Source organism: Lonchura striata, chromosome 1 (genome assembly GCF_050655825.1).
Source record: "Lonchura striata isolate lonStrDom1 chromosome 1, ASM5065582v1, whole genome shotgun sequence".
In the NCBI taxonomy this organism is placed as follows: Eukaryota; Metazoa; Chordata; class Aves; order Passeriformes; family Estrildidae; genus Lonchura; species Lonchura striata.
Window position 1 is genome coordinate 16,709,264 of NC_140703.1, and position 23,375 is coordinate 16,732,638.

Here is a 23,375-nt window from a genome sequence, read left to right on the forward strand (position 1 = left end):
TATTTCTATTTCTGCTCTGTGTTTTTGAGTACAAAGATGTCATCCATTCTCACAGCATTGTTTCCAGAGCTCAAAGTTGCACATCAAATGACTCCTTTGTAATTCAAGAGTATAGGAAATGGTTTCTGATAATTTTCCAAGTAGATTTTTTTGGCTTTTATAATTTAATTTGCATAGTCACACATAAATCACATATGTGGAAAGCTTCCGAACTTAACACAGGCATTGATTTGGTGATGGGGAAAGGGACTGCCTTATCAGCTCTGCTTCATGAAACTGTCTGTTTATATGAAGTATAGCAAAAAGATAGGATTTTCCTATTTGCAGTAGGGTGTTCTCAAGCCTTAGCTCAGTCCTGGGGACTTAACTGTTTTCAGGACTTTTGTGGTTGTAGGATTTCACCTTGTTTTTCAACTGGTGACAAGCAGAAAAAAGTATTTGTGTATCAAAACAGAAACTAAGACTCTTGCTGAAAGAAAAAAATGTACCCTAAAGCAAAAATCTTAAAATAGACTTTTCTGAAAATCTAGCAAATATAATCACAGAATCACAGAATCCACAAGGATCATCCAACTCCTGGCCCTGCACAGGACACACCAAGAATCACACCCTGTACCTGAAAGCATTGTCCAAATGCTTACTGAATTCTGTCAGAGTTGGTGCTGTGACCCTGGGGAGCCTCTTCCACTGCTCAACCACCCTCTGGGTGAAGAACCCTTTTCCAAAATCTAGCAGAAGCTTTGCACTAACTTAAGTTAGTACAAACCAAGATCATTACCCAAGAAGTCATGAATATCAGAAACTTAATTTTGACAAAACAAAGGTTTTACTGAAGATGCCTGATCTTCCAGAAATGACCTTGTCCAGTGTTTCAGGGGACTTGTGAGTAAAGTAACAGTTGCTGTCCCGAGTACATCAGTGCAAGGTTTTGACTGCCAAGGGTCAGAGGGCAGGCAGAAATCTTGGCTTTCCAATCAATGCACAACCCTTTCCAACTCAGTGACAGGGAGAGAGAGTCTCCCCCTCCCCATTTCCCATTAGCTCTGACATGACATGACAGATCTGTCACCCACAGGCCTGTGAGGTGTGACATCCAGCAGGTTTGCTGTGATGCTGCTTTAACAGTGATTGAAGAGCAAAACTCGATTTGTACAAGTTTTCACAATTCCTCCATGCCCATCAAACACAAGAAGAAAATCTGTCAGAAGCTGTTCTGTCCCAGAAAGGACTGAAGGCTGGCACCAGGGCAGCAGATGAGGAGAAAAGGCACCAGCAACTCAGAGCTGCAAGAGAAGCTGGAGCTTGGCCCCTTCATTCAGTTCTAGGCTCAAGCTCCTGTTCTTATTGTCTTGCTGTGGCTCTGTGGGACAGCTTGGTGACAACAGGGCTTGCTGCTTATTCTCTGACATGGTGTGCTGAGCTTGGCATGATGAGTTCAGTGTGCTAAAGCAACGAGCTCATTGTCCCAATTGCAGAAATGTCTCTATTTGCTAAGCTGGACTCCAGAAACAGCCAAGGTGCAGAGATGTGCAGTGGCACCAGGCCACAGCTCAGAGAACAGAGCTGGGGCTGGCCAAGTGTTGCCTGCAACAGAATGCAGAATGGGTTGAAAGGTGTCAAACTATTTAACTTATTTCTTTATTTTTATCTCTCTACATAAATATGCATACAAGCATACATACATATATATATGTGCACATATATAGATATGCTTGTATGCATATGTCTGTCTGTGCATAAAATAATGCAGGCCTGACAAGCATGAAAAGCCCTAATGAATTCATTCTGGCATTGTCATTACTTCTCTTCAGCAAAGGAAAAAAAGCCCAAACAAAATTAAGTAAAATGAAATAATGCCTTCTAAATTGAAACAAGATTTCTTCCTGCAAAAGCACTTCATGGGAGCGTGCTGTTTGCCCATCTTTTTGCTAGCTCTTCACAAACAACTCTGGAGAAAACTGGCAGTTTTCAGACAAATATAGAGAAGTCCAAAGATCTATTTCTGTAACTTTCATGAGAATCAATATCTGCATGAAGATAGACCCAACAATAAATGTGTAACTGTGAATGAATTGTGCTGATTTCTGCCTGTCTTTCAGCCAAATTAGTAGGAAATAGAAGAAATAGCATCAAGCACCAATGTGAAGGAAATGAATTAGTGCCAATCCTGCTACTGATACTACAAATAATTACTACAATCCTGCTACTGATACTACAAATAATTAAGTCTTTAGGAGGAAAAAAAAAAAGAATATTTTTACAGGAACACAGAGACAATACATATTAAAAAGAAGCAAAAGGCTAAAATTTGCTAGGCATGACTTTGGATAAAGACTTTATACATGTCTTGATCTATTTATATCCTATATTCAAACAAAGATATCTCTGGGTATAAGAAAATGTAGTTTCTAAAACTTTCTACAAAAGGAAACCAGAACTTATTAAATTAACAAAGTTCAAGTTAAGAACCTGTATTTATGAAGGCACGGAACAAGGATAATTAAAATTTCCAGAGATTAATTAAGTGGAACAAATTTTATTAGGAGGCATCATGTTCTTTAGAATTGAGACTTCTGTTGCCAGAAAAAAAAAAAAAAAAGAAAGTATTGGATTTTTACACCAGTCTTTTAAGACATGACTCCAAGATGATGCATCACTTCTAAACCACTCCAGAGTAGGTAAATATCTTTGTTAAAAAGCAAGCTGGTAAATAGTTACACGCAAAACCTCACTGAAAATGCCACAGTAGACAGAATCCGTGATAACTTTAGATCATGTAAAAATAATCTATTCCTAGGCATGTTTCTCCCAGAAAATAGTGATGTATATAGAACTACTCAGGCAGATCAGGAGAAGGAATGTAAGCAGTAAATGCCTGAAACCAACTCGTTTAAACAACAATTAAACACTTCTGAACTGCAAGACTACTGACTACAAACTGCCCTTTTCACACTCTCTAATGAGATATTAGCAGATTGTATCTAAGTGTAGTTATACAATTTAAATAATTCTATAAAAGATATATTTCAAAAGGTGATTTTGAATGCAGCAAATGCAGGACTATTTCAGATAATGCCTTCTCAAATAAAGTTTCATGTTTCTCTAGTGAGCTCATGCCCAGCTCTGTGAGCTTAAGTGAGCTGCACAAGGATTCTAAACTCTGAATTTCAAGGTCTGAATCTCCCCTTTTCCAGTCCTAACATTGGTGTTCAAGTAGCAGGCAGGTATTACAAAACATCAGAGTTTTAACAGAGCAGAAAGCTACATCTCCAAAATCCCATCAGAAGTTCTCACTTTCTATGCAATCCATATAAAAGGACATTGTTTTTTTAATTTTTAAAAATTTTCAGTTCTTCTGCATCAGTTGGTCTGTCTTTATCTAGTATCTCACAACATTTCGGCTGCAAGGGAAGTTTTAGCTGTGAATGAAAAGGTTTCCAAAGTACTAAGATCTTTTCTCTTGCCATGATACCAGCCTACCACAATTATTTTAACATTTCACTAAATTTTAACTCCTGCTCTGATGATCTACAACAAAACTGTAACTTGAAAAATAAATATTTATGGTGAAATCTTCAAGTTTTGAAAACATGCTTGGTAGGAATATTGGAAAACTCTTAACTGTATAAGCAGAACCACATAGCACAAAATTTGATTAAAAAAACTCTCCAAAATAAAGACAGCTTGCATTTTTTGAGAGCATACAGCAATTTTCTTACTTTATGATCAGCCAACTGGTACAAGACTCAAAACCACAGACAACACAGAAAGTCTGCTGTGCATTCATTCATGGGTTAAAGAACTTTTCAGGCTGTGCCTTCTAAGAACAAGCAACAAGTAATGAAATTCCCAGGACAACTGGTAAAATATGGGTGGATGGATATGTACACTACAAGTCACTCCAAGGCAGAACAACACCCACAAATGGCACCACCAACTTTGCAGTTGCAAAACAAATCAAGGAGGAGAGCAGAAAGGAGTTGGAAGGGTGAAGAGATGAGTACCAAGCAAGTTGCTCAGTAATGAGGAAAACAAAGAGCTCAGTTTAATATTGTTGTTTATACTTTCAGACTTGTACTGGGAGCTCTGTCTTTACTCATGATAAATGTTTATCTTCAAATACTTATGTCCTTGGTTTAGGAGGCAGACTTTCTTGCATTGATGCAGCATTTGTAGTTGGTTTGGGTTTTTTTTTTACACTTTCACCTGAGGCAAACAGATAAAAATTTCACCACTTTATGTACTAGCAAGGGCCTTTTCATGCTGCTAATAAGGAAGTAATGCATTGCTAGAAAGAACAAACAACTGATTAGTTGTGAAATAGTCCCATTGATACTGAAACTAGCACTAAATCTGGAACTTCAGAAAAAGCAAACTGTTGTCTGTTGAATCCCTGAACGCTGTTGTGTCTGCTTTTACAGCTGTACATTTTCTGGACAGAGAGTAAAATAAATCAGAGACTACTTAAGATTTACAGCTTTCCTTGCTTTTTTAAGGTCACACTCTCTTAATGAGTAATTGTTCATCCTGGCACTTGCTGCCACTAAAAAGAGTTGATAGCAACTCTAATACCAAGTCAGCAGTGATAGATATGTGTCCCTAACCCCCAACAACCTAGGGCTGAGGGAGAACAACGTCTCCTGCACCTTTCAGTCTTCTCTTCCATTTTTAAGCTGGCAAACGCATTCTGAAGGGAAGTCACCTTCCTATACACACAGCTATTGCCACACTTATTCCCATAACAAATGCCTATTTTTACAGTAAGACTAATTTTTATTAGTATTTCTTCATTTTTGATAAGTCATATGGCATTGCTGCAAAGAAAAAAATTTGGTTTATGATGGCTTTTCCAATCAGTATCACTTTTACTCCAAGCTAGCAATTAACTCCCTGCCTAATTTGTAACAATTTAAAATGAAGCATATAGCAATATTTAGAGGCAGAGCCATGACATTTGTGTTTGGCTGAGGCAGTGGTCGCCAGCAGTCTCAATTTATCACTTTTAATTTAAACTCCCATGCCAGTGATTTTCATCGTTAAAGCTATGACTGGCATTTATGGATTTCAAAATCAAAGGGAAAATAAGCTACAGTTAGGAATTCAACCACTCAGATCAATGAAAACTTGTTTTATAACTGAGAGTGCTCCAGTTAAATCCCCATCTGCCTGACAGAAGGAATTTAATGTTTCAAACAGTTCCTTTCCCACTTTAAACTGAGAAGAACTTTTTATTGCAGCACTAAGCCACCACTTGATGGACTCATGCCGACTATTGATGCTGTATTCTCAGGAAATATTGTGATGCAAATGAAGGTGAGTGCACCAACCTAAAGAACCATGAACTAATAACCAAATGTCGACCCCTGACCTGTCTGATTATTGCTACTGTTCTCTTTTTAGACATTTGATGCACTATTTCACTGCTGGAAGGTAGTAGCAAAAACATGAGAGGAATTAGTAAAAGGGAGAACATACTTCGTATGAATTTACTGTGAAAATAAATGTCAGATTTTTGAACCACTTAGAAGGTGAATAATCTGGATTATTTGGTCCAATGTCTCACAATTAGAAGTTAATTTGATTTAGAATTATTTTATATCACCTTAAAAGGTTAAATAGATAGGTACATGCCGCCAGAGAGCTGCTGCCACAAGTACATATTTTTTTATCTATATTACTTGTGAAAATAAGTACTAAAATAAAGACTGAACAGAGACATCCACATTTCTGTCTATAGTGGTGTCATAAAAACACTCACTCACCAAGGTCAGAAAAATAGAGAGTGAAGGAGAGAAACAGAAGTCCACATATTATTCCATACAACTCTATACTACACAATAATAAACAATCTTTTTCTATGTAATCTGGGAAGTAATTGAAAAATGATAAAATATACTTAATGTGGATATTTGGATGGAATGCTTTGTTTTGGTTTGTTTTCTAAATAGCCTTTCCTTGACCATAATTTTTCATGGAGAAAGACATGCTACGATTTCCTATATAATTCCTAATCTTTTGGTAAATCACAATTTCTTGTTTTGAGATCACCAAACACCAAATATTTTGGCTGTGAAACAGCCAAAGATGATTTGAGGGCCATTTTCTCCCTCATTAGTCTCCATGTAAATCCTTAAATTTAATCCCACTCTACTACTCTGAGTTGGTTCCCTTCCCAATTTATCATCCAGTAAAGCAGCCAAAGGGAACCTGCTGCACTTTGTAATGAAATGTCCCACACAGGAAATAAGCTTCAAGAAATAAAACCAGGTAAAAATCAGTACCCATTAAAGGATTCAACATATATATTTTGTTTTGCATAAAATGGCTATGAAAGTCACCAGAAGTAAAATTTCTTTTATTGAAATCTGGAGAATTTCATTGTGCCATTCTTGTTTTCTGTTCAAATATTGCAGTTTTTACAAGGATTATCAAATATTGCTGTAACTCAGAATAATGGAATATTTTCATACTTTAAAGTCCATAGAGTATGCTATAATAATATTTACCCTTACTCATTCTTTCTATCTGTAATTATTGCAAGGGTATCTAAAAACCCCAATAGATAAGCAGAAATATCAAAGAAGAAAGAACATATAATCTGAAAAAGTTCCATGGAAAATATGGAAATACTACAAATTATTTCCACAAAATTAAATATTCTTATTGTAAATAGAAAGATGCTAACATATCAACCTGTATTTAGTTTTAGACTAACAGATAAGTGACAAACTATTATTTCACACTATTTATACATATATTGAGAGACTTCTTTTTATAATATATATATAGACGCATGCATAAACAAAACTATATATAGTATTATGCCTTTTTTTGTCCTTCAAATATCTTTAATTATAGAAAAAATAATATTGATATTTTAATTAATTTTAATCTTCCATCAGCTGAGACTAATAGTGATGTGTTCATAAAAACTGACATATATTCCACCCACTCCAGTTGTTTAAAGATGTCAGCATTATCCTCCCTAAACTGCTTTAGAAAGCCACATTTTTAATGTCTGACAATAAAACCATCATCTTGAAAGGTAAACAAATTTTATTCACAGTGCTGCTTAAAGGAGCTTAGCTTTATGATGTCTATGAGAATGTAAAGATTATCTAGGAAGTCTATCCAGAATTCTACTATAGATATGAATATGGAAGACCAATATGTGCATGGATTTTTCATTTCGAATTTTTCACCACCCAGAACTGTGGCTGTAACATCCCTGATGCTTAGCTAGAAATGTTAGGCCATCTTTATGAACCAGCTGTGTTACAGAGCTGTGGTTAACAGGAAAGGAAGAATTATAAAAGGAGATGATAATGAAGCAAATGTGATATAAGTTGCTAAAGAGATCAATAGATAAAATCTCCTGCAGCACATCCCTAACCCTGCAGAGATCTGCACTGAGGCACACTTTGGAATGTGGTGCCATGGTGATGCCTTGGTGTGTTTGGGGCAGGGCTGGAGGGGTTGGAACACAACTTCCTTTTACATCAGCTCTAAGGGTTGCACCAAGAGAAGCTATTCTCAGTGAAATTTACCTTCATGAATCTCACAAAGATTTTTTTTGCTCAGCTGAGATGAATTAATTTTCAGTGTTACAGTGTGCTGTTTCATGCAGCAAAGGTTACCACTGACACTGGCACCACTGAACCTGATTGTTTCAGAAAAAGGTCAAGGAGATGAATTCAGATTAAACTCTGCTCTTCTGCTTGAGATAATTTCCCAGCACCAAAATAATACACATCAGGGAAGTAAGTTAATACAGCTCTGCAGCCACATTTTTTCTCTGAAAAGGTACAGATTTTCATCTTCCATGCTTTCAACTTGCTTCTTTGACCAAAAAAATTTACCTCCAATTTCAAGCAAGCATATTTAAAGTTAAATGCTATTCAATAGCACATTAGAAAAATGTTATTTCCTCTATTTACTTTATCTGAAGATTTCCTTAGTCAGAGTTGCATTATTTATAAATTGAAATCAATACTTTCTGTAAATTTACATAAAAAGATGCTGAAACAACAGTTAAAATATTTTTCCCTTTTAGAATAAATTGTATTTTGTGAATGCAATATCAAAATTTTATCTCATGTCTAGTTAGTAATATTTTTAGCTTGACAGAAGAAGATATTAATTGAGGGAAAAGGCAAACTCATATTTTCTCTCTTGTTGACAGACTGCAGCCCATCATCCTTGAACTGAATTTCCTGAATCCAAATACTCCCCTACCCTACCGTGTACATTTTTTTTAGCCTTCATTGATCTTAAATTACAGGATAAAAGAAAGAATTGTTAGAAAAATTTAGAACAGTCTAATTTTGAATAATGGAGCTTGGAGATTAATACCATGTATATATGAACCAGTTACTGGAATCAGACAAATTTTTTTTACAGAAAAATTTGAGCTAATATACTATAATGGTAATTAATGTCTAAACTGTAAAAGTCAGTATTGGAAACTAGCTGAACAACTTGTCAGTGGTTTACAGGAACATACAACAGCTGTTTGCCATGTGTAAGAAATTAGAATTTATAAATCACTTGGAAAATGTTCATTAATCTCTAAACACTTCAATACAATTATAGATCAAGCTCATGATTTAAAAGCTGTTGCATGCATTATTTAAAAAATATGGAAAATAAAAGTTTAAAAATACAACTTTAAATTCAGACAACATAAGCACAAAGATGATTCTGGCAAATGTAAATTCATTCAAAGAATGAGATTTAATTAGCATTGAAGCAATTTATAAGGTTTGTCATTAATTTCAGCAGGAAAGTTGTGACTAATTATCCAAGTACTGAAGATGAAGCAAAAGAGCTAAGCAAGAGCAGAGGAGTGTTCAGGGAACAGGAGCAGAGCGAGGACTACCTTTCATTTTTATCCAGTGGGACATCTGTAGCTGACTGGCAGTGAAACAGCTTTGGGACATTAAATCTAATTTTGCAATTAGAGACTGCTTGTAAATATTTGCTTTAAAACTTCAGTTTTAAAATACTGGGGGTTTAATATAAAAGATGACATTGTAATTTCAAGAAAGAAATATGGTGATGAAGTAAGTCCAATTAGCTGAATAAACCTACTTTTAAAAATTATTAAAATGTTTTAGTTTATTTTTCATACTATAAATTATTTCATTACTATGGCTCACTCTTTCACTCAGATTTGCCATAGAAGTGATTTTGTGTGTCATCTTCCTTCTCCTTGTGGCTATCCTGACTCTACACGTAGATAGCAAAATAAAACGCTTGTATCTGATGCAATGTATGTCTCTTTAGCAAGTGAAAACAACAAAAACCAAAATACTCTGAAAAGCTAGTCCTTCACAGAATTAGTTGCACTTGCTCCAGGTCAAGAAGTATGAAAAGGATTTTAAATGGTTTTATTGAAAAAGTCCACTTTGGAACCTTTAGCCATGTCTTGAATATCTGATATTATTTCTGCTTAATTGAAGGTTTTAAGGGAAGCCTTAAAATAAGAGAAGCAAAAAATATTATGCATATTTATTATGCAAAAATCAGTTCTCACTGGAAACCAGACATTGCATGCTGGATGGAAATAAGATTTAGCAGATTATGAGAGTGGCTTTTTCCCTTTTTTGTCACTGTCCAAGAATGCATCCCCCCAATCCTGACACTTCTTGTCTCATCTCTGACAGATGAGGATTCACACTCAAATATGAAGTCTCACTTCAAATATGTGTTTTTAAAATACAAGAAAGGGTGTTTTTAAATACAACATGCACTTCTAAATTAAATATTAGGTTTTCATACCCTGGCTACTATAAACTTTCCAGAGGAGCAATCTTTGTTATTCATTCATAGGAGCACAGCATAAATTTTACCACAGTAGGAAAACATTTAAATATGCAACACAGATATGAAGACAGCAAACAGATGTTTCTCATTGCTAGTCAGGGCAGAAAAAGGTAAAGCCACTTTATTAGAAGTATCTTGAAGCTAACAGAGCTGTAAAATAAACTTCTAAAGCTTAGGAAACTATGTAAATTTGAGTCTGCTGTCATTCCAAAGTGCACCATTTAATGCCATTATTGTGTATAAATTAAAACTATTTCCAAAATGTGAGCCTAAGGCAAATGCATAGGGAAGAGTCAAGAGTTGTTGAGCATAATGAAGAAACTACTTTTAGGAAGCAAATTAATCAGGCAAACTGTTGAAACACTATTGCTTTAAAGACCCTGAACATTATCAGAATTGGTTTGTAATTTCCTGTATCTTTCATTTTGGACACACTCCCTAAAGATTTGTGTCAAAATCATGAGATGTATAAACATGAATTTTTTAAGATTGTCCATTCATGATGAATATCTTCCTTTACTACACTTAACCAAAATCACTACTTTTACCAAGAATGCAACAGAAATCATAATTTCACTTATCATGCACTATAAACACCAGAGTTTCCTTTGGTTTTGTGTTGCTCTTGTTTTTTCTAGTTTGGTTGGCTGGTTTTGTTTTTTAATGAAATATCTTTCAAAAGTGTTTCAGTAAACTTTGAAAACAGAAGGTTCTTGATGTGACTATGAAGGTTTTCCTGAGTTGGTCAATTAACATTTGTTGCAGAAGTTTCTGATTCACTATTTCAGTTCATATCTGAAATACCTTGTTCCCTACCTTGACTGGAATACTCAATGGTGATCCTTTCCACTGTGTATCATTCATTGTGAGAGGTTCCAGATAACTGAAATGTGCTTAATTATCTTAACATGGTTCTTAGGCGAGTGTGGAGATAGCACCAATGAGCTTATTTGACATTCTAGTTAAAATCACCAAAATCAATAAATGCACATTTCATTCTTAGGGGTTTTAATCATGGGCTGAATGCCCTTCACAGCTACTGACTACAACAGGAACAAACAAAATCAAGGCATATTGCTTATCTCAGTGCTGTGTGCCTGCCAGTTTCTTTGTACTATTTTACATATTTCTCCACAAATGCCCCTTTCAAAAATTGAAATAAACTATTATTATTGAATAAAAAAATTGTTGCAGCCCTTGGGTGTTGCATCTTGGTGACTACCACTTAAATCAGAGATCTGCTGAAAATGCATGTCATGGACAAATTGCTAATGGTTACAAATAATGGTGCACTCTGCAATAAAATAAAAGATTACAGAAGCTGAAAGACCACACTGGTAAGTAAATTGTGAGAAAAAATACAGCATTGATTAACGTTTCCCCTTCTCATTCAAACTAGAATTTAATTTTGTTCTCCTCATATTGTGCAAGTGAGAGGAATGTATCTTAAAATATATGCATTGACTGACTCACTTATGGCTAATTCTGGTGTATGAGAGATGAAAGTAAATGCAACCAGGTTGACTTTTGCTGCCTTAAAAAAAATGACTGGGCATCCAGATTTTCCAGCAGAAAAAGAACATATCTGTTAAAAAATGTATAAGCATTAAAAAATCCATTAAAAAAAAAATCAAGATTGTTTCAAAAGCACTTTTCTCCTATGAATACTGTATAGTAATCAGGCATATGTGCAAAGAAACATCAGCTACAAGTAATGTAGCTGTACAGAGATGACCACCAGATGAAAATCTGTGATTAATAACTATGTTGCACAAACACCTTGGCTCTAAACTCTTAATTCTGGCAGACCTGTACAAGTCTGAGAACTGAGATGCAGAATTTCTTTCTTGTGGTTTTATTTCCAATGGAAAATGCTTAATTTATATATTCACTGCTATAAATATGCATACTCATATCATTAAACACACTGAATATTGATTGCATAATGCTAAATTAATTTAAAAATATATTGTTTAAATGTATTATCATGCATCTTCAGCCTTTTTAAAAATTGTAATTTTTACTGTCTTCACATTACATTAAGTATAGACATTTGCAGACCAAGAAGTTGATATTTCTCTTCAAATTTTTTACAAAAGTAGTATCAGCAATGCTAACAACAGTGCAGTGTTGGGTGGAACTCTCAATGAAGCTGTAGATGTCCAGTAAACAAATGCCAAAAAGTTCTTTTTTATTGTTATCTATGAAAATGTCATGTTCTTTCCTTCATGTGGGCTTAAGCTCTAGCAATGTCTGATGGAGGGTTTTGTCACTGTTTCATAACTGGCTTTTATTGGATCTGCTATTTCAATAATCAGCCATTAAAAATAGCTGTTCCTTTAGATTTATAAGTTATTAACATAAACAGTTTGGAAGATAGTGCAAAGAGGCTTCATTTTGTCATTATGAAAAGAGAGGCCTTCTTGACTTTCAAGTCACAAATGACAATCTTGTCTGTAGAGATTTGAGACTCAGGGTTAAAAAAGGAAAGTTGATTTTTTATTAGGGTGAATGTTGGATGCTAGTGTGGGAATCAATTTAGGATGGATGAACAGGGAATTCCCCTGCCACTGCAGTGAGGATCCTGAGGATCCTGAACCTCTACAGTCACCAGCCACAAGGATTAATCTTGATAAACTGATAAACTGTCCTGGTAGTGTTTCTGAGACACAGCATGTCAGCCAGATGAGGCTCTTAACCACTTACACCACCTCCACAGTGCTTACAATACTTCATGCCTTTAATTCATGGTGATACAGTTGTGTTTATTCCTGGAAGAGACACTGAAATGCTTCCAGGTAGTTATCAATTCCCACAGCAATGAGTGATAAGAGGTTCCTCTTTCTACAGACTGTCTCCACTGAATTATAAACATGTCTGAGGAGCCACCTGTACTAGAAATAGACCTTAACTTAGTTAGAAAAAGGAATTAGATTAAACACTTCCAAACACTGGCAAGATTTTACCATCAGATTAGGAAACATCACCTCAGATGTATCTGCCAATGGCTCACATAAAGTAAGATGTATTATACAATAGAACCCTGATAGATTTGCACTTTTGGGGTCAGACTGAAACTCTCAGCTGTCAAAACTAGACAGACACAGAAAATGAGGCAAGTGTTTAATACAGTAGTAGGGTGTGTGCCTTCACAAGAGTGAAGACTCTTGTGCCTCAGATTCTACCAGCTGGTAGCAGGTCTGATGTCAGAGACCAGAGTCACCCACAAACTGCAGAATGGAGCAAGAAGACTCTGCAGGATGCATTGTCAGAAAGGAAATTTCTCCAGTGTAAACTTTCCACCACTTGGGATATGTCTGATACTGCCACTCCTTGTAAAGTTAAAAAAGTTAAACCCCCTCTAAAGGAATAGAATGTATGAATGCACAGTGAGTGAAACCATACATGGACTGTTATTTGGAAATAGGAACTACCGGTCCAAGTTCTGTTTTGCTTAATTATTCATTATTTACTACTTTAATTATGCATGAAAAACCTCAAGTACTTCTGAGTTTTCTTTAGGCAATGCAGACACTATGGCATGCTAAGAAAGTTGTATATTGAAATGTCTCTTCCTTCCATTAGTCATAAGGGAAACATAAATCACAATTCAGCATATAATTCTCTGCTTCTTCACACAATGATATAAAATTGATTGAGCACAATTACTTTGTACTCAGCATATTTACTGCTGTATAAAACTTCCTCTCATAAAGAAAAGGCATCCAGACACTTTTCCGAACAATAGCATTGTTAAACATTTTTTGATGAGGCTTTTTGTGAAAACATGTTTTATCTTTCAGTTGTTTACAAATCACTTTAGCAGTGATTTGGGAAAGTGCTTTAACATGTACTAATGCTCCTTCTTGAGCACGAACCTTGCTTAAGTGCTTTTCTGAGCAGAATCCTGTTTATCTGTCCATTTATCTGAGTTTAAAGTGGGGATTTATTCTGGTATCACAAAACACTTTGAAACAAAGCCACTCAAGGATAGCATACAGATCATTTTCTTCATCTCTCCATCTGCAACATTTGTACTTCCTAACCCACCCTGCCCTATCCTTGTTTGCCACACTGGCTGGACAGACATGGCACACATGCTGTGACTGCTCAGGACCATAAATAGAGAAATTTTCTGGGCTAGCCAGTCAACAGGCAGACTGAGTGGTCAGTCAGCTGGTGTCTAATACAGAAAGCAACCCTCACATAGCTGAACTTTCCTTTTCAACTTGCAGACCTAACCAGGGGCTTGGTGACTGAAGGGTCATTCTTCACAATTCGGTTGGAGCTTTTTTGCTGTTACCAAACTCATGTTGGCGAATGGGTTCATATTTCTTTGTGGTGCCTGACAGGCAACGTGACCACAGAAATTTTGTTTCCTAGTAAAGCCAAGGGTTAAAAACCAAACCTATGGATGTCAAACTTACGAGCCCTTGTATAAAATGAAAGGAAAAGGTAATCAATATTACCAAGCAAATTTTACAAGACTTACTCATATTAATGTTAGTAATTTTTTTTTAGTATTTGATTGGGCCTGGTAATGCTTTAGACATCAAATTACACAGAGGTTTGAGGGATGCAGTTTGCAAAGCCTTTTTTAAGTGTTACTTTCCTTCAGTCTGCTTCTTGTCACTGTTAAAGCTGAGTACTGCACTTAATCTTGTTGATACTTGTGACTGCATGAGGAAGCAGTTAAGATTTTAATATTAGTTGTGGTAGGGCTCTGTGCATGAAAATCAGCTTTAATCACTTTTGAATTAGTTCACTTCTCCTGTCAGCAAATATTCCTCCTCTTTGATGCTCTCAGACTGCTCTCTTCACTAATGTGGCAGAATAGGATTCTTCAGTTTCTGTGGATGCCCACAGAACTCTTCACTAAATTACTTTATTCAGCAATATTGTTCTCCAAAAAGAGAGAAAAGAAAACTGCCTGAAGAACAAGCTAATAATTTTGCATGTTTAATGACGAATCTGTTAATTTCATACAAACCAGTCAAAAGAAAAGGCCACTAGAGGGAAGTAAATCCAATATGCTCAAATAAAATAAAAGAAAAACAAAAACCTACTCTAAATGATTGTGGCTAACAGAATGGTTTGGACTTACAACGCAGAAGATTTTGGTGTGTATTATTAACAAAGATATGACAACTGAATAAAACAATTAATGTATTTATAAAGAGGTCATGTACTTCGTGCAATGTGCATACCAAAACACAAATTTCAAATGCAAAAAAAATGGAGTTAAAATAATATTTTTGGACTTCTGGAAAAGCAGTCCTTGTAAAAATGAATATATTTTTGTTATCATGTCACATGTTTAATTTTGGATCTTTGTTTTCTATGAATATGTGCACAAACCTGCAGCATCATGCAGTAGCTACTACCCATTTCATAAGAATTTATAAGGAAAGACTGCCAACAGTGAGTTTATAACAAAATCTCTGCAATATTCCAAAGCTTTAGTTCTACAGCTTACTTTTCTGAGGTTGGATACCCTAGCTTTTTCTATATCCCTTCATATTTATGACTAAAAGTAACTCAAGAAGATGTCCATTTTTCTTTCCATACTTTCTATTAACAAAAACTCTGAATTTTCTTCCACATTTCATATATCATTTGCATTTTTTCTTGTCCTTTTTACTATATAATCACCATGCTTATAGTTTTATACAACTACACAGTCTGTAAGCCTACAGAGATGGTTTTTTCTTTATAACTACATTTTATATACGACTCCATTTCATTTATTACAGCACTTTCTCACGCAAAGCTGTCTTTTTATATCCAGATAAACTGACAGATATTCTGAAAATCTGGTCTTAAATCCTCTGAAGCCTTTCCAATAGCATTTTTAGTAATGCAAGACTTATAAAACGGAATGCAAACAGTCTAGAGTTTACTGTCAGTGTGTCAAAAACTATCAAAGCATTGGTCTTTTGCCTGTTTTGAGTAAACCATAGAGAAAAATCTATATCCTTAAAACAGGGACAGACAACAGCAAAAGACATTTTTTTAAAAAAGTCTACCACTTAAATACACATCACAAGCTGTGTTCACACAGCTATTTTCCACTTTAAAAATGAATGTACTTCAGGTGACCTCCACATTGTTGAGCTTTGTGACTGCATTTAATACCATGGAGCAAAACACCCAAAAGGAAGTTTCCACATGGGAAGTTTCTGGCACCTCGCTTTCTCCCGTTAGTGAGAATGGAAAGGGGAGATGCAGGTTTCCAACATGATACAGTGCCTCAGTGCTTCAGGCAAGTCTCAGTGCAAGGCCTATATATCATTAGGCATCTTACATCATTAGCTCTTCTGTTACCATCATGGACAGTGAGCAAGTGGGTTTTGTGCCATTTCAAATCAATTTTCATGAATATTATTAGTATTATCATCACTGTCATTATTATCATCATCATCACAGCAAGCTGTTCATTTTTTGCATGCCCAAAGCCAAGCGAATCATTACTCATTGACAAAACTACTCGTCCCAGATACACAGGTAAGCAGATTTTTGCTAGGCTGATCAGTGAAAGAACCCAGGGCCTTCCCTACAAGTGGAACATAACAGGATGCTCCTGAACATTAGCACTTTTACTTTGCAGAAACATATCATCAAATGTGTTCTACTGCAAACAGCAGTTCTGCCAGCTCAGTTCCTGTTCTACATTAAACACTTCAGCTGCAGTTGCAATGTCACTGCACAGCAGGTGAAAAACATTTCTGGAACAAATGTCAGCAAGGGATAATTCTGAAATAACCTTCTTGTCCACAGTTACATAAGCCAGAAGAGAGTAGTGCTATATGGATTGCATTGTTGCTAATCTATGATGCTGTTTCCTGGCACAGGATTTCTAAAGAAGAAAAAGTTGCAGAAATAAACAAAAAATAGAGAGCTCTTTTAGTTCCCCATGTTCCTCACAAAGATTCACCTTGGACATGAATTCAAACTGAAATGGGGGCAAGAAAAAGCTCAAAACAATAATGCAAAATCTACAATTAAAGGAATAAAAAAGAATATATTAGGATAGCTCGCCTGAGGAAATGGTTCGTACAGATGCAGAAGAATATTACAGCGAGGCAGGTTGTATTAGCGCTATGAAACACCGATACCAAAGAAAGTGAGTTCATTTTCCCTCTGCCTCCCAATTGTGGAATTGTAATGGATAACCTGTGGTGTTTTACTCTTGCAAAACTGCAGTTGCAAAAGCACCAGACAGACTCTAGCCCTGATGAGCTACTGACACAGGTGGTCTCTAATGGCTAAAACCTGCACTTAATTTTAAACAGAAAGGTATGGGTTTGGGCCCTGTGTAACGGTGTCAAGGGCCACCTGCCAAAAGCATTTAATGATGATGCATTCCCTCATCAGCAAAAGCTGAAAGCCCTCATGGAAGGCACTTAAAACTTTCAGCTGTCTGCAAAACCCCCAACCACTGACCCAGGCTTCCAAGAAACACGGGATCCCCGCGGCGAGTGCTGGGTGGCAGGGGCACGGCGATAGACTGGCACTTACCGTCTTGGTCCGTGGTGACCGTGATGGCTGTGAACTGCTTGGGGGAGAAGCTGAGCTCCGAGACGCCGTTGGTGGCCTCGATCTCGAAGGTGTAGTTGACGTGCGACACGAAGTCGAGCACGGTCACGGAGGAGTTGGTGAGCCCCGTGTGCCGGGGGATGAAGCGGATGCCGCCGCCACAGATCTCGCACTGGCTGGCGTCCGAGCCGCACTTCTTACACACCACGCTGTAGGTGAGGTCCTTCCTCCCGCCCGTGTCGCTCGGGGGGCTCCACTCCAGCATCAGAGCTGTCTCGTTGATGTTAAAAACCACATTCCTCGGAGCAGAAGGTGGCCCTGCAGAGATGGAGGGAAGAGCCTGGTAAGCTTTGGAAAAAAAAAAAAGCCTTGAGGTAATTGTTTGCAAATAAGAGCTACATTTCAATGACAGATTCAAAAAGTTGTCTAAATACAATCCTTGAAAAAAAAGAACAAAAAATCGGTGACATCATAAAAAGATGAATAATCAAAATAACTTAAAATTAATTCAGAAAGAATTTTAAGGCAACACAAAAAAGATTTGGGAACGTCAAACCTAGATAAGATAACACAAATTTTGAATAAATGGCTCTTGATGCTGTGGGATACTGAGGCAGAGATCTAACCACAAAATTTATATCCTTATTTTATGTCTAGTAATGCAGGCTTTTCTGAAACTTAAAATCTTTAATGATTTGTAAGAGACAAATTGAGTAATAAACAAATAACAGCTTTGGAATAAAGACAAGAGGTAAAATTGTTTGTATTAGTTTTGCACTGCCAGATATTTTTTTCTATCCTTCACTGCTTATCCCCAGGGATTTCTTTGCTGCTGTTCATTAACAGAGTTAGGTGGCAACAGGCCAAGACTATTAGGCATAAGAAACAGTTTACAAGTTTTCTTTCTTTCCCACCTGGCACCTCATCAGCATCAGGATAACTAACAGTGAACACATCAACTTTTCAACTTAAAGGTCTAAAAGGATGATCAAAAAGCAGCAGAAAAAGTACTTTAAGGCTATGAGGAGGAATGCAAAGACACCAAGCAGGTGTTAGAGCTGTCAGTGCACAGCCAGAGAACCACAAGCGACCCACTTCCAATTTCCCACTCATCACACAACAGTCATAGACTGTCCAACAAGTTTTCAGCTGCTTGCTGACTTACTGTGTAGGATCACATGGAATTAATCTGAGGCTTTATATACATATATATATATATATATATCTAAATAGAGTGATCTAGTGATTTCCCCCTGTACTGAGCACTGGTGAGGCACCTTGAGTCCTATGTCCAGTTCTGGACCACGCACTTAAAGAAAGTCATTGAGAGGCTGGAGAATGTCCAGAGAAGGGCAGTGGAGCTGGAGAAGAGTCTGGAGCCAAGACTGATGAGGAGCAGCTGAGGAAGCTGGGGGTGTTCAGCCTGGAGAAAAGGAGGCTCAGGGAAGACCTTATTGCTCTCCAATGACAGGAGGGCACAGACAGGTTGGGGCTGGTCTCTTCTCTTGGGCAACAAGTGACAGAAAAAAGGAAATGGCCTCAAACTGTGCCAGGAGGAGGTTCAGGCTGGACATCAAGAAGAATTTATTCACAGAAAGGCTGGCTAAGCATTAGAATTTACTGCTCTCAGCGGCAGTGAAACCAAATTCCCTGGAGGTGTTCAAGAAACCACGATATGTGGCACTTAGTGCTGTGGTCTGGTTTACAAGGTGCTCATTGGTCTAAGGTTGGACTTGGTGATCTTGGAGGTTTTCCATCCTTAATGATCCTATAATTCTATGATTCCATATCAGAGTCCACAGTCTAACAGAAGAACTTCACCACCTAATTATTGTTTAGCTAGGAATTAATGAAGGGGTGAAAGGAAAGGATTGTTAAAGGATATCTGAATCATCTCAATTTCTTATTGTATTACTCTTCTTCCACTTAACATGTTGCAAGCAAGCACTTACAGATGTATGATTTTCAAAACCAATTTGGAAATAATCCCAAAATAAAAATTATTCTGAGAAACATGGACTTGGAAAAACGTGAAGCCTTATACTCCCAGCGTTGATATATGTGAGATGACTATGGTAAACCCAACTGCTGACCTCTGGGGTTTTTGGGCTGAATGAGTTGAATAAGCATTATATTCCCAGCTCTCAATAAAATCACAGTGCTTCACCAATGGTTAGTTGAACTTGGAAAACTTTCAGCTTGCTTTGCAGCTTTTGGTGATTTATAAAACTGCCAATAGGACTTAGGCATAAAGTTTTGATTGAGACACTGGCAAAATTTTGAGTGAGCTTTTCTTTAGTTCAAAGTTTTCACAAGCAGACTGAAAGGCTACAAGAAAATGACACCAGTTTGCAAATCACACCAGCTAATTTTTACATAAAGTGTAACATTCATAATTTTTAAGTGATGCCTTTTATTTATTTATGTGGCATAAGCATGAGTATAAAACCTGGAATGATTGTAAATAAAAAAGCTGGTATTGTGTGAGAATGCTAATGTGAATAATAAACATAAAGCTTTTCTGTGGACTGTAATTCAGCCACTTTTTCATTTCTGGTATTTACTTCTAACTTTTTATAAGAAAGTAATTAACTTTGCCCTGAAATAAATGATGAGTTACCTGCTGGTTTTCAAGCTTTTGATATTTAAAATAGATGGAAATGTTACACCGCTTTGCATTTTTTTTTTAATGAATAAGAAAGTTTAAAATCTTTAGAATGGATGAGCATTTATTAATACATTTATCTGTCCAGAGTTTAAGGTTAATAGATCACCTACCTTCCTGCAAAATAACTATGAGGATAACAATTCTAGCTACTCTAGCAAACAGTCCTGAGATTGGAATAAGCTAAAACCAGCACACATAACTTCAGCTTCAGTTCTTATTCTTTATATTCAGAAGACAGGAATAATTATGTTTCCTCTAAAACCATGCTGTGAGAATTAAATAATGACTGGATCTTAACAAATTCCCACTGTTAAAACCATGGAGGAGTTTTAGGAATATGGAGGATGAGCTGTAATCGCACTTCCATATGTGCATAACTTTAAGTAGATGAGTAATCCCCTTGAAATAATTGGTAATATTAATGCACGTAAAACTAAGCAGCTGTGTAATTGCTTGAAGGATTGGAGTCAGTGTTCTAAAACTGGCTTGAATTTAGTCTTGCATAAACTATAGATAGTATGACAACAGGTCATCTCAGCTCAAGTATTTTTGATATCATTTCATCAATTTTGTCAGGCCCAAACAGGAATGAATATGAACCTGGGCAATAGGAGGGTTTTGTCTGGCTTTGTGGATTTTGATTTTCTATCAGATTTTCCTTGTACTATATGGAATGGCATCTACAAAAGAACCAATACAGTACATAAAATACTCTTTTAAAACGACATTTTTTTCTTTTGTACTAGAGTGAAAGTTCTTATAGTCATGGTTTGTGGCTAATTTCTCAGTTGTAAGAAAAAACACATAGTCTTGTGCCTTCACATTTCAGTGAAAAGGAAAACTATCAATTATGTTAGAGGTGTATTATAGTATACGACTGTCCTCTTGCAAATGCAGGAAAAACCCACAAATTCACTTCATACCCAAGGCTCCTCATGCCAATTTGCATGAGGATTAAATAGCTTTTTAATTGCTGTTAAATTATGCCAGTTAAATTGTGATTTCATGCAAATATTAAGCTGTAATGACACGCAGTGAATCATTTACTAAGATTTAGAACTTGGAACAAAGAAAGACAATTAATTGTAATCCTCAGATTCAGCTAAATTATGTGTCACTGGGCTTTTATGAATGTGGCCTGATTGCTTTGTTATCATTTATAAATTATACAAAGATTATTTGGCACATTGGAAAAAGCTGGCAGCAATACCCTTCTGCAGACATCTGTATGCAAAGCTCTTGGGGTTTTCCTTATATTGATTTTTAAGAAAAACTAGTATATTGGTGAAAATAAGGGATCCTTTCCTCACAGCAAAATTCATGACTTTGAGTTTTATGCGAAATAATAAAATGAAGTTCAGATGGATAAGCATTACAAAAACATGCAGCTCTTCTGCTGAGATGGAACTCAGCCAGAGCATGAGTAATGTCTTTTGCTTCATTTACAAATCACAATGAGGAAGTATTTTGACACTTTCTGTGGAGGAGACTGGCGTGGATGTCTTATGGTGAAGCAGGTCTACTCTGAGCTGAGTTTGTGCCTCATACAGTGCTTGCACCTCATCTCCTTTTAATGTGTTCTCTTTCTCTCTGAAGGCAAAGTGCATTTTCCTGTGTATGGAAGGAAGAGGAGCAAACCCAGCACTGCAGAAGTCTGGTGAGGGCAATGCAGTATTTTACACACATGAGAGTGAAGACTGTCTGGAAAACAAATTGTTACTTTTTAAGTAAGAACTGCCAATTATACACTATTGGAATCTTAGAATTTTACGTCATTTGCCTACTGAAGTTACAGCAGAAGGGCAAAGATTAACCATCACCTTAGGATACTCAGAATCAGCATCTGACTGTGCCCCTTGAGTTCATAACTGCATTTTGATATGTAGCATAGATAAATAATGTCACTTGATGTAGAATGACATTTTTCCCTTTCACTTAATCTTTTTACTGTGAGGCAGGCAGGAAGAATGGAAGCCAGCGATTGCAAACCCATATCCCAAGTCTGAGCATAATATTAAATTGCTAAAAAGTATATATATATATATATACACACACACAATAGAAGAAGTAAAGACTTAAGTCTGTTGCTTGGTTTTGCTGCTGAAATTCAGTGTTGACTTAAAAATAGAGGATACACTTTGTGGCAGAGGTTATTGAACAGAGCATATGTTTGTCAGGTTCAAATTGTTTAAGTGTAACATTAAAAGAGAGGAATTCAGACAACTCAGACAACCAATATAAGCGTGCCTGACCTTGAAAAGATGGATCAATTCATCCAATTACTATATAGTAGGAAATGTTAGACTTTATGTACAGAGTAATCAGACAGGGGATTAGATATGATGCTATTTGTTGCTCACTGCATGCAGAGATTTCTGATATAGTACTTGCATATAGCAAAGAATAAAATAAGAATGAAGAGTAGCAGTGAGAGATTGATAAGAAGTGTAAGTCAAATGAAAAGAGCCTAGGAGAAGGAGATTAACAATATATTCTAACGTCATTTTCATTCCTCTTATTGAAATTAGATTTCTATTATGGTATTCTGCAAAGTGAATACTCTCCTCTTTGAAATGCAGCTACATAAAGTAAAAATGGGAGCTGTACAATTTTGTAAAAGCACACAGTACTTTCACATAATTAATAAAGTGGATTTGAAGCTCATCTAAAAGAAGTGGATGCTTGTCTAAAATCAAGGTGTTTTTTTTTTTTTCCATAATGCTACATATGCAAGTTTCTCAGTACTGAGGGAAGGGCTCTGGAGTGAGGAATACTGCCTAACCCCATACTGCCTAGCCCTGTACAGGAATGAAAAGATAAAAAAATATCTTTCTTAAGCATATTACCTTGCAGGACATGGGGGAGCAAATAAAATGGGTATCAATGAAGTCAGTCAAAATATTTGAACATGAAGACATTTGTAAGGGGAATCTACTCTTCATTCTGTGTTTCAATAAAGAATATCAAAGGACCCAAGAAAAATTTATTTCTTATGTCATGTCTGATATGTCAAGATAGAAATCTGAAAATGAATATGGAAAATGCAGATCTTTCCCAAAGATGGTTATGTAAAAATGGCATTTCATTTCTGCACGCCATTTTCTGTCTATTTAGTCAAAGTTCTTCATTTTCTTAAAACTTTTCAACTCCTTCTATTATAGTAAAACATTACAGTTTGGAAGGAAAAATCTAAATTCCACTCATATCTTTATCTTTGTTTATTAATTTCAAATTAGCCACATCTGCACATATCCACCAAAAGCAGTGAGGTTGTATTAATGACAGAAACATAATTATAATAACTGGGAGACTAACTTGAAAGTGGTGGGGCTAAAGATATCACTTA

General features: G+C 36.2%; 1 protein-coding gene across 6 annotated transcripts in view; it reads right to left on the reverse strand.

Moving 5' to 3' along the window:
• Positions 1-23,375, reverse strand: part of EPHA6 (EPH receptor A6) — a 383,007-nt gene that overhangs the window by 177,011 nt on the left and 182,621 nt on the right. For all 6 annotated transcript variants that reach the window (XM_021550126.3, XM_021550124.3, XM_021550127.3 and 3 more), the window contains one exon: positions 17,344-17,679. In XM_021550126.3, the coding sequence (XP_021405801.2) occupies positions 17,344-17,679 (336 nt within the window). The remainder of the gene's footprint in view (positions 1-17,343; positions 17,680-23,375) is intronic.